General features: G+C 36.0%; 1 protein-coding gene across 17 annotated transcripts in view; it reads right to left on the bottom strand.

The window, feature by feature from the left end:
- The window catches only part of HUWE1 (HECT, UBA and WWE domain containing E3 ubiquitin protein ligase 1), a 173068-nt gene that overhangs the window by 120896 nt on the left and 35494 nt on the right, over positions 1-16678 (bottom strand). For 14 of the 17 annotated variants that reach the window (XM_032331297.1, XM_032331299.1, XM_032331294.1 and 11 more), the window contains 3 exons: positions 15275-15373; positions 14405-14611; positions 13063-13215 (listed from right to left, as the gene is read on the bottom strand). The exons of the other annotated variants lie outside the window; for them this stretch is intronic. In XM_032331297.1, coding sequence (XP_032187188.1) covers positions 13063-13215; positions 14405-14611; positions 15275-15373 — 459 coding nt within the window. The remainder of the gene's footprint in view (positions 1-13062; positions 13216-14404; positions 14612-15274; positions 15374-16678) is intronic. 17 annotated transcript variants of the gene reach the window in all.

The raw sequence follows: 16678 nt of genomic DNA on the forward strand, positions 1-16678 counted from the left end.
ACTTGAACATTAAATTAACTAGACCTAACAGATAAATGTATGTAACAATCCATCCAATGGGATATACATTCTTCTTATTTTTTAAGATTTTATTTATTTATTTGACAGAAATCACAAGTAGGCAGAGAGAGGAGGAAGCAAGCTCCCTGTCAAGCAGAGAGCCCGATGCGGGGCTCGATCCCAGAACCCTGGTTTCATGACCTGAGCAGAAGACAGAGGCTTTAACCCACTGAGCCACCCAGGCGCCCCTACATTCTTCTAAAGTACATATAAAACATTCTCCCAGATAGACCACGTTAGGCAACAAACCAAACTTTAAGAAATTAAGAAAGAATAAAATCGGGGCGCCTGGGTGGCTCAGTTGGTTAAGCAACTGCCTTCAGCTCAGGTCATGGTCCCGGAGTCCTGGGATCGAGTCCCACATCAGGCTCCCTGCTCCATGGGGAGTCTGCTCCCTCTGACCTCCCCTCTCATGCTCTGTCTCTCTCTCAAATAAGTAAATAAAATCTTTAAGAAAAAAAGAATAAAATCATACAAAGTTATCGTCTCCAAGTTAGAAATCCCAAACAGAAGGAAATCTGAAAAATTCACAAATACGTAAAAATTAAACAACACACTCTTAACAACCAATGGGTAAAAGAAGAAATCACAAGGGAAATTAGAAAATTCCCCAAGATGAATGAGAATATGACATACTAAAACTTAATAGGATTTGCTGAAAGCAGTGCTTATAGGAAAATTCACAGCTGTAATTGCCTACCTTTAAAAAAAGAAGATCTAAAATCAGTAACCTAACTTTCTACCTTAAGGAACTACAGAAAAAAGAGCAAACCAGACCGAAAGCAAACAAAAAGAAGGAAATGGCTAAAATTATAGCAGAGATAAATGAAACAGAAATCAAGTGAACCAATTTTGGTTCTTTGAAAAAAAATCACCAGAAATAGACATGCTTTTAGACTGACCAAAAAAAATGTATGTTCTTGCTTTCTCTTGCTCTTTTTCAAATATACATATAGATAGGAGGAACCAGTGAAAAGGGAAAGATTTAAGGCAGCTGGCTATTATGATCATCTTCAACAGTAAGAGTAAGATACTCAATTTTTTAAATCTTTATCTCAAAATTGAGTTTAGGTATAAAATTGAGAAAATGATGCTTATAGCATCTTTCTGATGATTACATGAGATAAGAAAATTACAAGGTCCAACATTCATTAAGAATTTGATAAAGGCATCTGTTATCAAATATTGATGCATTAAAGATAGTCATTGTGGCATTATTTACAACAGAAAAATACTGAAAAATTACCCAAACAATGAGAAATGTTCTGTTAATGGAGATAATCATATGCTGGTGTTGAGAGTACTTAAAATATTCACTTACAGAAGGTATAAAGCCATTATTTTTATATCTATTTCTTCTCTGATGGTATTGGTTTCATTCCCCAAATGACTGCCCACCCGAAACAACTGAGAACACGTAGTTATACTTTCTTTGAATGCTTTTAGCTTCATGGTTTTAACACTCAACTTTTTAATACATCTTAATTTTACTTTGAGGCAGTATCTACCTTAATTGCCCCACAAATAGTTAGCCAGTTGTTATATTATTTATTGAATAGCTACTTTTTCTGCTAATGGGAAATGTTGTCGTTACTATAAATTCAAGTCCTATGTGTTGGATCTGTTTGTGTAAATATTCAACTGAATTCCACTGTTACTACCATGCCACCTTAATTCCTACAGCTTTACTTAAAAAGTTTAATACCCAATAAGAAAAATACTTTGTCATTACATTTTCTACTTTTTTGGCTATTCCCAGGACTTCTAGTGAAAAAACATTTAATTTGCTGATAACAATGAGGATTTGGTGCCACACAGAAAAGACAGAGAGAATGAGACCCAGGATCAAACCAAAGATCTGAATTTGCAAGGCAGGGTAAGTTTGAAAGGGTATACACCTTCACATTGTTCCTCTTGTTTCTTCTGTTGTCACAACTAATTGCTTTAGCATACTTATACGTGTCACGGCAAAATCTTTCCTTCTGTCTTTTGTAATCTGATAAAAATAGAGCACCAATGACTAGAAAGTTGTGCTAAGCTGGAATCCTTAAAAAACCATGTGCCAAACCAAACCTGATTCATGAAACTGTGTGACCCAGTGACATTTATGATATTACACATGAAGAAACATTTCTTAGAAAATTATGTAAAGTTAATAGGGGAAAACAACAATGCTAATACATTAAACTTATATAAAATTATGTGTTCAGCTATGTAAAGAAATACGCATAAAACAAAGACTAAGAAAATCTACCAAAATGCTAAGAATAGCACATGGTCATGATAAATTATCTTTTGTACATTTCTAAATATTTAAAAATACTGACTACATATTTTTATTATGGGGAAAAGTTTCTTTTGCAGCCAGCAAGGCAAATCTATGGAATGTTTGAGATTCTAGGGTATTTATTAGACTACTCAGAGTAACTAGTTCTTTGTCCTTTTTATTATGCACATATATCTGCTTTCTCAACTATGTGAGCTTTACAAAGAAAAGAACATGTTTTGTATTACATCCAGCAGAGGGTTGGTTACATACCTCTTAAATGGTATCAACTGGAAGGTTTGGGTGTGGATTCAAGAGTCAGTCTCAGGCTGACACACCTGTATTTTTATTCCAAACTATGCTATATAACCCCTACCACAGTAACAACAAATAATACATTTCACAGTTTATCAGAGGCTAAGAGCCCACAGGCTATTCCCAAAAATAATGTAACTTCTGAATTTCATTATGCTCACGTACCCATAGTGTTACCATGATCCTAGCAATTAAGCAGATACCCAATAAATAACTATTTTACCAACCATGCCATAGAGGCATATTTGACATCACCTCACTAGATGGGATTTGCTAAAGAGTAAGTATTCAGACATCAGGAAAAAGGCTTGATGTTCTTTGAGATGCGGCTGTAAGAATTCAGTAAGATTTTATAACTTTACACAATAGGATAGCCTAGACCAGGGTTTTCAAAGTGTGGTCCCTGGACCAGTAGTCTTAATCTCACCTAGAAATTTGTAAACAATGGACATTATCGGGGTGCCTTGGTGGTTCAGTTGGTTAAATGTCTGTCTTCAGCTCAGATCATGATCCTGGGGTCCTGGGATGCAGCCCCACGTCGGGCTCCCTGCTCAGCCGGGAGTCTGCTTCTCCTTCTCCCCGCCCTCCCCACTTGTGTTCACTAGCTCTAACAAATGAATAAAAATTTTTAAAAAAACAACAACAATGCACATTATCAGGCCTTGTTCTGGGCCTACTGAATCATAAACAGGAGGGGGAGACCAATAATAAAATTACTTGATACAAGCTCAAGTTTGAGAACCAGTGTACTAGACCTTCACAAAACCAACTGGCTCAAAACAGATGAGTGGTATCGAGACAGAGCCCTGTTATCTGACTCCCTGCTTAGCTGGGAGTATGCTTCTCTCCCTCCCTCTGCCCTTCCCCTCTTTGTGTTCTCTCAAATAAATAAAATCTTTAAAAATAAAAACAACATTTTAAAAGATTTTATTTGACATAGAGAGAGAGCTAGCACAAGCAGGGGGAGTGGCATGCAGAGGGAAAGGGAGAAGCAGGCTCCCCCATTGAGCAGGGAACTGGATGTGGGGGCTTGATCCTAGAACCCTGGGATCATGACCTGAGCCAAAGCCAGCCACTAAACTGACTGAACCACCCAGAAACCCCAAATAAACTCTTTTAAAAAAACTTATCAAACTCAACACCCAAAGAACAAAAAAATCTAATCAAGAAATGGACAGAAGACATGGACAGACATTTCTCCAAAGAAGACATACATATAGCTAACAGACATATGATAAAGTGCTCTACATCACCTGGCATTAGGGAAATACAAATCAAAACCACAGTGAGATACCACCTTACACCTGTCAGAATGGCTCAAATGAACAACTAAGGAAACAGATGTTGGCAAGGATGTGGAGAAAGGGGAACCCTCTTACACTGTTGGTGGCAATGCAAACTGGTGCAGCCACTCTGGAAACCAGTACGGAGGTTCCTCAGTAAGTTGAAAATAGAGCTACCCTATGACCCAGCTATTGCACTAGTAGGTACTTCCCCAAAGGACAACAACGTTATAATCTGAAGGGGTACCTGAACCCCAATGTTTATAGCAGCAATGTCTACAATAGCCAAACTATGGAAAGAGCCCAAATGTCCATCAACAGATGAATGGATAAAGAAAATGTAGTGTGTGTGTGTGTGTGTGTGTGTGTGTGTGTGTGTGTATATAAAAAATATATAATGGAATATTACTTAGCCATCAAAAAGAACGAAATCTTGCCATTTGCAAGATGCGGATGAACTAGAGGGTATTGTGCTAAGCGAAGTCAGTCAGTCACAGAAAGACAACCACCTTATGATTTCACTCACACGTGGAAGGGAAGGAAAAATAAAATAAGATAAAAAGAGAGGGAGGCAAACCATAACAGACTCAACGACAGGAAACAAACTGAGGGCTGCTGCGGGGGAGGTCAGTGGAAGGATGGGGTAATTGGGTGATCGGCATTAGGCACCTGAAGTATTAGGCACTGGGTATTATATGCAACTGATGAATCACTAAATTCTACCCCTAAAACTAATAATACACTATATGTTAACTAAATTGGATTTAAATAAATTTAAAACAACCACAACAGTAACAACAAAAATCAACTAGCTTTCAACAATTCATTAAGTCTTCTTGGAGAACTTCCTCTATATTTGCAGTTAACTAACCACTATTCATATTCACAACTGGCCCACATCACTGGGTTAAGGGAGTCACCAAAAAAACTATCATGAGAAAAGATACCACATACAAAGTCATTTTTTCATAAAGATCAAAACATGATGTTCAACATTTCGTCTAGAAGCCATCTGCCTTCTTTTGAACCATTTTTGAAAACAGTTATGTACATAAACACAATAAACAAAGAGAACACAAGGATTTTGGGGAAAATACTTTTAAAAGAGACAAAGAGCTAATAACTCCAACAGAACTTTGGTAGAAAAACACTAAACCAAAAGAAAAATGGGCATATGAACAGATAATCCCACAAGAGCAAATTCTAATAGCCAAACATGAAAAGATGGTCAAATTCACTACTCATTGAGTAAGGGCCAATTAAAGTAACATGGAGATTACTAGGACTCTTACAAAGAATCAAAATTATTAGTAAGTAAGGACATATATAAAACTGCTTAATGTAGCAATCATTGTTCATAACAGGAAAGAATAGAATATGCATTAATAGGGAAACAGTTGAATAAATTATGGAACGAACTATGGAATATTAGGTAGCCATTAAAAGAGACATAGTTATATAAGTGATTTAGTGAATTTTTAACAAACCATTAAATAAGAAAACTGAGATGCAAAATTATCCTGCCTTTATAATTCAAAGATAAAAATATGCTAAACACTGTCAATATAATGAGAAGATAAAAATACATACATATTTTTATATGTACAGGATACATTTTAGGTTGTAGGAAGATGACCCAAGAGAAAAACACACTACACCAAATAAACTGCATGGCAATATGTATTTATGCAAAATAATGTATATATAGTTTTAAAAGAAAGTAAATATAAAAGGGACTTATTTAGTTTATGTGCTGACAACCATCTTCAATGATAGTGTCCATTTATTATGTACTTTCAACATGCTCAGCATTAAACCTAGGAATTTTATTTAAGACCTCATTTAGTTTATACCTCAAAACTATGAGGCAGATACCATAATCCCCAATTTACAGATATATAGAGATTAATCTGATCTGTTGACAGAACTAGGTCCTTCTAAACCCAAGTTCTTAACCACATGCAAGTGAATACATGTAGTTGTTGCACAGGGCACTGATAAAAGAAAGAATTCAGATTCAGGAAGCAATCTAAAAAATGAAAAGGCACAAACCAAAATGTCTATCAAAGACCACTATTAGAAGAACTGTCACATTTCAAAAGAAGACATAGGAGAAAGCAATCCCTGTCAACAACTTACATTACAAATTACATAGTGTAAATTGAGAAAAATTAAGTTTGAAAATTTTAACAGTAGTTTGAGTAATGGTAGCTACTATTACTGAATACCTAGCATATTGTATCTTAACCCTCGAAAACATTAAGATGCTCTTATTTGTAATAACAAAGCCATCAAGCACATAATATAGTAACAAAAGCTACACCCATCGAGATTCTAAATTGTCTGGGACTCAAAAGTTAACCTTCCATCTATAGTCTTTACGTTTAGCACAATTCAGAGGAAAAAGGGGGCACACATCTATCATACGGTACAAGGAGCCCAAAACACAACAGAACATATAGCAGTCCCGCCTTATCTGAAGTTTCACTTTCTATGGTTTCAGTTACCCACAGTCAAAAGCAGTCTGAAAGATGATGATCCTCCTGATATACCATCAGATGGTCAACAGCAAACCTAGGCTGTATCACGACTACTACGTCACAATGTCTAGTCATTCACCTCACTTATCATATAGGCATTTTATCATATCATAAGATGAAGAGTGAATGCAGTAACAGTATTTTCAGAGAAACCATATTCATGTAACTCTTGTTACAGTATATTTTTATAACTGTTCAATTAGTTATTATTATTCATCTCTTACTGTGACTAATTTACAGACTAAACTTTATCATAAGTATGTACAGGAAAAAACATAGTAGGAGCGCCTGGGTGGCTCAGTGGGTTAAATCCTCTGCCTTTGTCTCAGGTCGTGATCCCAGGGTCCTGGGATCGAGCCCCGCATCGGGCTCTCTGCTCAGTGGGGAGCCTGCTTCCTCCTCTCTCTCTGCCTACTTTGTGATCTCTCTCTGTCAAATAAATAAATAAAATCTTTTAAAAAAAACCCATAGTATATACGGGGTTCAGTACTATTTCTGGTTTCAGGCATCCACTGGGGGTCCTGGAATGTATCCCCTGTGGACAGGGTGGGGGAGACTACTGTAACAGCAATCATTTAAGCAATCCTTCCTGGTGATAGAATGATCCAAGGGAAGAAAAGAACAAGATAACCCCAAACTACCCAAAAACTACAGCAAAAAAATTCCACACTTTGCATATGTGTGCCATGTAAAAGTATAGTATGCATCTTAACTTTTACTTTCTAAATGGCCAGAACAGTTAAATATAGTAGTATTAGTTTTACAGATAATCAGCCTCTAAGTGGGGTGCTATGATCTGACAAGACATTAATTCTGATAGGTGCTGTTATGGCTCTACACAAAATACTAAATTAACTAGAGTACTCTTCTTCCATCTATAAATGTAAAGCTTGTTCTGAAATCTGAAAACCATTCAATATGGTACATCCCCAGAAAGGGTATAGCTCGTATAAGCAGACAGATCAGGTTTCAAACCCCAAATCACTGTCTGATTATGGGAATTATAAGCAAATCATTTCAGCTTAACTTCATACTCTTCACCTGTAAAATGAGTGTAAGAATTCATACTCCCAGAGTATTAAGAGGATTACATAGAGTAGGCATTAAATTAGGTAACAACTATAGCACAAACAATGGAATGTTACAGTCATTAAAGATAGATCTACAAAGTTATTACAAATTCTCACATTTAATTATAAAATATATAGTATATTATAGTTATAAAACATTTAAAGCACAGAATATAAAAAGTGAAACTGACCCATCATCTTTTCCCCCAATTCAATTCTCTATCTAAGCTTACAATTAAGATATGTAACCCTTTCTTCATTTTATTAATATAGTTTTACTTTTGGACTTTTAAAAAACCATAAATGGGGATCTTCAACTAACTTTTCTTGCTAAGAGATCCTTTCATTGAGGAGCTCTATTAGGGTCACATATAGGCTCATGCCTTGTTAAATATGATGTTTTAAAAATTTTTTTCCAAACAATGGTGCAGTGAGAATACTTAAGCATAATTTTTGAGCATATCTGAATATGTTCCTAACAAAATAGAACTACTGGATGAAATAAAATATATATATTTTAAAATTAAAGGTGTGGCTAAATAACCTTACAAAAGGGCATTTTTACACCAACAGTTTATAAGTACCTAAGTACCCGTTTCCCCACAACCTAGCCAATTGTAGATAATGCTGGCAATCTAATGGTAAAAAAATGATCTCACATAATGTACATTTCCCCCATTATTACTGGTGTACTCTTTTCATGTTTTCTTGACAGTTTAAAAATGATTTCATATTCATTTATGAATTATCTGTCCATATACTTTTGCATGTTTTTCTACTGGGTTATTTACATTTTTAATGATTTGTAAAAGCTTTACATAATGTGTTACTCCTTTGTTGTACACAGTCAAATACTTTATCCCAGGTTAAGAAAGAAGTCATCTGCCCTTTATAACTATTTTATCATACAGAAGTCTTACTATTTTCACATAAAATCTGTCAATTTTTAAAATGGCTTATAGGTTTCCTGACTTAGGAAATCCTTCCTCATGAAAGATGTTAAAGAGTTGCCTATATTTACTTCTAAATAGGTTTGTAGGATTTATGTGAATAGTGTAAAGAAATGATCTAAACACATTTTTCTCTTGAATTGTCCCACTTTTCTTTATAAACAACATGGGGCTTACTATTTTATTCTGCAGACATATTTGTCTGTTCCTATACCAATTAAAAAACTTAAAACATACTGAATATATGTTTTGCTTGCAATCACTCTTTTGCTTCCACCAGTTATCTGTATGTGTACCAAATCAGGCGTTTATCTCTAAACTCATTTATGTCAGTTGTATACAAGGAAGTTAAAACACTACACAGAACAATGATTTAAACTGTAAAGGAAACTATTTATATTAAAACTAATCCAAATATTTGGCAAAAGCTAAAAGGTAAGATTTTTGAAAGTGTCAAATTAGGAAAAAGAGATTCAGGGGTAAATTATAAAAATTTCTAATTCTGCATTCAGGTTCCTTTACAAAGAAGTCTTTACACTGTTGCTCTACTTTAAAGAAATCAGAAATGATCGTTGTAGTTTATGTAAGTAAGAGAACAGACTATTTCTCACTCAAAGTAGTGTCTATGGCCTTACATTAGAAGGAGGAAAAGGAATTGCCATTTGTGTTTCAGTTTTTAAAAAATTGTATGTACTGGGGCACCTAAGTGGCTAGTCAGTTAAGCCTCAGGCTCTTGATTTTGGCTCAGATCATGATCTTGGCATCATGGGATTAAACTCCCCTGCACTGGGCTCTATGCTCAGTCTAGAGTCCACTTGACATTCTCTCTCCTTCTGCCCCCTTCACAACCCCCTTCCCCGCTCACTCTCCTCTCTAAAAATAAAATCTTTTAAAAAAAGTGGTATGTAGGGGCACCTGAGTGGCTCAGTGGGTTAAGCCTCTGCCTTTGGCTCAGGTCATGATCCTATGGTCCTGGGATCAAGCCCCGCATTGGGCTCTCCGCTCAGAAGCCTGCCTCCCCTGCCCTGCACCTGCCTCTCTGCCTACTTGTGATGTCTGTCAAATAAATAGAAATTTTTTAAAAAGTGGTATGTATTAATGACATTTTAAAAAAAGATCTGCTTTAACATTTTAACAATAACTAACCTAACAACTATTGACCCAAATCTGATCAAAGAGCTTCTTCTATACTGCATCTTCCCATGCAAAAAAATGGTTGTCTCTGCTCACAAATTTAGATCTTTTAAATTTGTAGATAAAGGTTTAGTTTTGTTCTAACAGATCTTAAATACTGCTGATTAAGTTTATTTTCTTTTACTTACTTATGTAAACCATCTGATTATTGCCCATTCACATTCCTTTCTCCTTGCCAAAGACAACACTTTTCACTTCTGGTATCTGTAATTTTTTCAAAACTTTACATTGCTGTGTGTGTACATTTTTAAGTTTCAGAAATGGTACTGACCAATAAACATTTTTAACCACCCCCCAGCATTATTTTTAAAAGCTACTGATGTTGCTACATGTATTATTTGGTTCACTGCTTCTAACTGCTACATATTCCATAATATGCATGTACCACATTTTATGGTACCCAATCTACTAATTGCCACAATGATGCAATATTTTCCCAGATGTTACCTTAAGGAATAATGTGATACCATCTTTGGGATATATACCCAGGAGTAAGAGTCAAGGGTTCCCATAGCCTCAGGTGCCTGCTAACACTTAACCAATACACAGTTTTCTAATTTCTATTCATGACAGTTTTATAAGCTGTTTATAATTAGTTTTATAATTTAAAAAAGTTTAATAGCTTTATAAACTAGTAAGTTTCATAAGTATTTCTGTAATTACTAATGAGTTTCAACACTGAATTATCTATGCATAGCCTTTGTTTATCCTTGTTAATTTGGAGGTGTCCCTTAAATATACTACACTAACACAGGCCCTTGACAATACTTTAAAAAAAACTGTTAATTTATTTTTGGTGGGGAGGGGGAGGAACAGAGGGAGAGAGGCACTCATGCAGATTCCGAGCCCGAGTGCAGAGCCTGCAATCATGACCTGATCCCATGACCCTGGATCATGACCTGAACCAAACCCAAGAGTCAGATGTTCAACTGAATGAGCCACTGCAGCACCCCGCCCCCACTTGATAGTCTTAGAACATGGCTAAACACTTTCGATCTATCACTCACTACTTTGTTAAATTTTATCTTTGGCAGTGCTGCTTAATGTTGTACACAGGCCAGCTGATATTGCACCAATTGTTTGAATGTGGTATTGGTCCATGACAAAATGAGTTTGCACCAGAAATGTTAGTCAACCATATCAGTAAGTACACTGTTTATTTCAACTAATGTTTTTCTTGTTCAAAGAAGCAGTACACGCTGATTTACATTCCAATTTAAGTACCAGTAGGGAGTTATGTTTTTCACTGAAAGGGAAATCTTAATTTTGTATTATCAAACTCAAATTTTTACAGTTAAGATTTATGCTTTAAGAGTTCCTTCCCTACTAGTAAATCACACTATAACCTTCTACATTACCTTCTCCTTAAATGTATGGCTTTATCCAGTATGGCTTATTTTAATACACTTGTTGATACCATGAATGGGGTCTTTTTTCTAATCATCTTACTGGTTATTACCAATGTATGGAAGAAATATTTGTTTCTGTATAGTGATTATTTACTGGCTACCTAATTTTATTAGTTCTAATAATTTTGTACCACCTCCGCAGAAAACCAAAAGCCTCAATCCTATCACCTTCAAATAGTATCAAGTTTTCTTTCTTTTTTTTTTTTTTACGACTCTGTTTGACAAAGAACATGCACAAGCTGGGGGAGAGGCAGAGGGAGAAGGCAGCTCCCTGCAGAGTAGGGATCCCAATACCACAGAATCATGACCCGAGCCAAAGGCAGACACGTAACTGACTGAGCCACCCAGGGCCACCAGTTTTCTATTTTAATATGTATCCTTCATTTCCTTCTTTTCTCTTGTATTTGTTAGGACTTCTACTATAAATTTAAGTGGCAAAAAGTAATAGTATTTTTATGTGACTCTCGACTCAACAACAATGCTTCAGTTTTTCCATTATGACTTCTGGTAGATGATTTATATAAAGTTTGTCTTCCTAGCTTTCTAAGAGTCTGTATTAGTTTTAATTAACATGCTGAATTTTATCAAATGCTTTTGAAGCTTCTATTGAAATATGGCTTTCTTCTCTTACTGTTAAGTTGGAAGCCAATACTGAACTGTCTTACATTTGTTAATAACATGAGAAAATTGTGTTAAGAAAACAGGCTGCACATCTGTATATACATACTTGCAAATACAAGAAGAAAATTTGCTCAAATTTTGAAGGAAGCTCCATCTGCATGAATTAAAAGTGATTAATATTCTCATTTTTCTATACGGTCCTAGAATTTTCATAATACATGTCACACATCATTATTCAAAAATGATTTTTAAGGAGGGTTGCCTGGGTGGTACAGTCTAACTCTTGGTTTCAGCTCAGGTCATGATCTCAGGTCGTGAGACTGAGCCCTGTGTTGGGCTCCCACTCAGCATGGAGTCGGCTTAAGACTCACTCTTCCTCTGTCTCTACCCCTTTACCCCCAACCCCGACTCTGTCTCCTTCTCTAAAATAAATAAATAAATCTTAAAAAAAAAAAAAAAGATTTTTAAGGAATCATGTACCTAAAAATAGCCTGAAAATTAAGTTTTATTATTTATGAGGTAATCATTAATTGGCTTTTAAGAAGTCAGCCTTACCAATTTTTTAAGATTTTATTTATTTGACAGAAAGAGAGAGAGCACAAGCAGGGAGTGGTAGGCAGAGGAAAGGGAGAAGAAAGAGCATGATATGGGGCTTGATCCCAGGACCCTGGGATCATGACCTGAACTGAAGGCAGTCACTTAACTGACTGAGCCACGCAGGTGCCCCTCAATTTTCTTCTAAGCAAGCTTTCTAGCAAAGCTTTCTAGCAAAGCCTTCTACCTCTCTCAAACCGTAAGTACATATGATCAATTTGTGTCTCTAACACTAGACAATAGTTTGGTTGAGTTGAACTTTTATATGAGAGGGTTTTTTCTTTTGCCTTCAATTCTAATTACTACCATCACAAACTAATTACTGAGCATAGCACTAAGTAACCTACATTTTATTTTATTCTGAAACACTTTTAAGGTAGATATACTAAATTCTATGAGAAAACTGGTTTCAGAGCTAATAAGCAGGGACAAGACTCAAATCCAGATTGTACCATATTTCCTTCCTAAGTAGAATCTGATTATGAACTTTCTTTCTAGAAAAGTTGTTGTCATTTTGGAACAAAGAGTGATTCTGCTTTATGAGTAGGAATTCATGAAATCCCTCAAAATTGCTTTGTAACAAATGAAAATACTTCTTAGGTTTTGGGGGTTACTTAGTTAAGGGGGCCCCCATAATTCTATTCAATTAGGCCAATAAACTTAGGGATTACTATCCATTTTGACAATATAAAAAACACCTGTGAAAATGAACTATATGGTCTAATTTCTGTGCCCTTCCAACTCTTTACCCATGACTCACCTCTGCTAAGTGTTGCAGCCGGGTTAGCAGTGGGGTTCTCTTGTCAGATCCAAGGCGTGTGATATAGTTTGATCTTTTGCTAAATACATACAGAAGATTAAGGACTGCCAGCACCACTTGCATATCAGAGGAAGCCAATAAAGTTGTCAAATGCTACAGGGAACAAAAAGGGCAAGTTCATGGTACTGGGCACACTAGGCCTTGAAAACTTAAAATGCCTATGTAGTAATAGATTTGTTTATATATACAAAGCTATCAAGAAGTTTAACAGTACAAAAAAACCATTTATAAATATTTGAGCACCTACAACATGCAATCTTGTCCATAAGCAGCTTATAATCTAGCAGTAAGCCAGAAAGTCCAACAAAAGTTTTTTTAAAAAGTGAGCAACAGCTCAAAATTGCACAGGTATCCCCACAGAGGATTACAAGAGACAAAAGTGATATTTTAATATATAGTGGAACTCAAGAACATTAAGTCTCTAAGCAGACTGTAAGTACTGTGAAAGAAAGATAATTATATTGTTCCTCTGTATCCTTTGAGACAAACATAAAACTGGAACTAATTAAAATGCAGGGTCCTCCATACAGAAGCTAAAGATATCAACAACAGCTAGTGGCATTTATGACTGTTACAGTATAGTGTATGTAACAGTAACCTAAGAGTGACTACTTATTTTTTTTTAAATAAAATCAAGGTTCATCAATATATTGAAGCATTTGGTCAGTGTTAAAATCATTATGTCATTTAGAGGGCAAAAAACTTAGGTATTTCTGGTTGCTGATAATCCTGAAGGCTATGGATTTCCTTTTGCAATTAATCTATTTTATCTTTAAGAGACTGCTTATCTGTTCCTCACTTAAAACTGTGGGTGCTACACTTTAGTTCAGTTATTCCACTCTTCCCAAGCCATTTCCTTTCAATTATTACCCTATTTCTTTACCAAAGACCTGGGGAAATTAACACTAACAGGGCACTTACGCAATGAGTAATGTATCAAGGAAATCAAACTATTTCTAATAGTTTAAGTGACTTGGGCCTGCTCTAATAACCTGGAACAAAGATCAATTTTTTTGGAAATTCCCAAGAATACATCAATACATGTATTACATTCTCACTAATTTCTTGAATCTGGAAAGGTAGAGTGAAGGTAAAGAACCTTCCCAACAACCTATGAAGGGTATCTATATCCAAGAAACATCATTATTGTCTTTTACACTGAAAACCCTAGACCTCCACAATGAAAAGGAAAGAAGCAATTATCAGAAAGAAATAGCAATTTATCTCTGGACATGAACAATTCTACTTGAGAAGAGACCACACAGGCTTGAACCTCTCCTACCTCTATGGAACTGTACAGATGCCGGGAAAAGCTGTACTCAATGAGCAAGGCTGTGAAGTTCAACACAGCCAAGAGAAGCATTTTCAGTTGTTCTCTTTCCGGCCTATCACATACGAGCATCCACGACATATTCTCCACTGTTTGTCCAGCATCTGCCAGGATTCCATCAAAGCGGTCCAACAGATCCACCCAGTGGTATAACTCACACTGGAGAAGGGAAGAGAAAGAGGAACATCAAAGAATAAAGTACTAAGTACTGTGTGGGTGCTTTGCTACAATGGACTGCTGAGCAAGACACCTAGACAAGTTCACTTCCTACCTCTGCTTCTCTTTAACCCCCCCACCCCAGTACAGAAACCCGTATGAGAAATATCATACTCTGAGGCATATAAACCTGAGTTCATTATTATATCCATCAAAGTACACATGTACTAACACCAGTAGACACCTTAATTAGGTCTTCAGAGAGAGAATTCTGGCTACATTCTGAGGTCTACGAACACAATGACTCTCCCTGCCAGAACCCATTTTATCAGAAGTGTTCATTTTTAGAGTTCTCTAAAGAAGACTCTTTTAACTATCTCAAACTTATATTGTCAATCAAACTGATGGAATTCTGTGGTTGAAATTCTTTATCAATACCTGTGTAAACATTCTTCATCCTCAGCTAGCAAAATTTTCTTTCACAATTTCCTTGGTGTTCACAAGCTAAAAGCTACTGGTCTAGAGCTGTACTAGACATACAGAAGATAATCATTAAGTAACTGATGAATGATGCTACCTCATTGTGGCTTCTCTTCCCATACAGAGAATACAAAAAGATGTAATAGTCCAGGGAGCCCTGTCTTTTGGGAGCATGGGTTCACATACCTTCCCAATGTTCCATGTTTTGATCTGCTGCAGTTCCAAGAGGAGTTGCTCATCATTACAAACTTTGAGTTTGTCTATTAAGGCTCTGCAGTCTGCAGGCTGAGGAAAACAGGTATTCACAAAGAGTGTTTTGGAGGATGAGGGGTACACAAAAACAAAGAATAGGAAAAGGAATCTTTAGGCCAACACACTTAGCAATTTAACTTTTTAAAGAATATACAACATTAGAAAATGGGAAATTTGCCAATCACTTGGGATTAAAGGGAAATATTACAATAAAACAATCCATCTGTGCATTTTTAACTTGGATAAACTTGTACACGTAGACAATCTACTTGGAAGGGTACAGACAACAGAAATAAAGGAAATTAGCTAGACACCAATAAAAACAAAATGAAGAATCTGTACCACAGTTGAAAGTTAACTAGAATGCCTGATAAGAAATGTTGAATCGGGAACACTGAAAAGCCCTAGTGAATTCACAGTTAAAGGTGAAAATTAACACCGGCTGTATTTTTCTGCAACATTAAACCCTCTAACTGTAGGAGGCAAAGACCTTCTAACTTTGTAAAACTGGGACTTCATCCTTACTGGATTCCCATTGCCATATATTCCTGCTCTCTTTCTACTGATGAAAGGGCCTGTTTTTCCAGTAACAAGGTGTGGACTGAAAGCTTATAGTAAAGTTTCTGAAAGTGGAGGAGGAAGAAGGCTAGGGACTGGGACAGAGATGTCTTCTATTAATGGATGTCAACTGGAAATGATTACACTTGCTTTTTTTTTTTCTGTAAAGCAATATGGTATCCTGGAAATGGGCCTAGATTTGCAACCAAACAAAACTGGGTTCATTTATTAGCTTGATGTTTAATAAGCTGTTTGATCATGAGCTACTCCAATCTCTCAACCAGTTTTCTTACCAGGAAAAGAGACCTAATAATTACCTTGGTAACGTGAGAATCAAATGTTTGCCACCTACTAAAGCACTTACTTCATACAACAGGAGCTTAAATATTGAGAAACAGCATATCACTACAAAGAGTATGAACTTTGGAATTAGATAGTTGGTAAGCTACCTCTTTGAATCTTAGTATCCTCTTCTGCAAAATGAACCACCACCACCTATTTATCCAGCAATATTGTTGTGATATATAACTAGAGGTATTTTCAGTATCCAAAACAGAACAGGGAAAAACAGGGGTTTAAAGGTTTTCTTGAAGCTAAGTCCCCAACCTTTTCTTTCCTCTGAGGAAGCATTATTAAGAGCTACCTCAAATTTCTGTGGTAATTAAATGCATAGAAAATACTTGGCATAAAATACTTCCATAACCAGGCCTGTACTTTTTTCTCCTCTCTTTGAAGTCATATAGATGGAGGGAGAGATGATGGAGCAAGAGAAACATAACA

This window comes from Mustela erminea, chromosome X, assembly GCF_009829155.1.
Source record: "Mustela erminea isolate mMusErm1 chromosome X, mMusErm1.Pri, whole genome shotgun sequence".
Classification (NCBI taxonomy): Eukaryota; Metazoa; Chordata; class Mammalia; order Carnivora; family Mustelidae; genus Mustela; species Mustela erminea.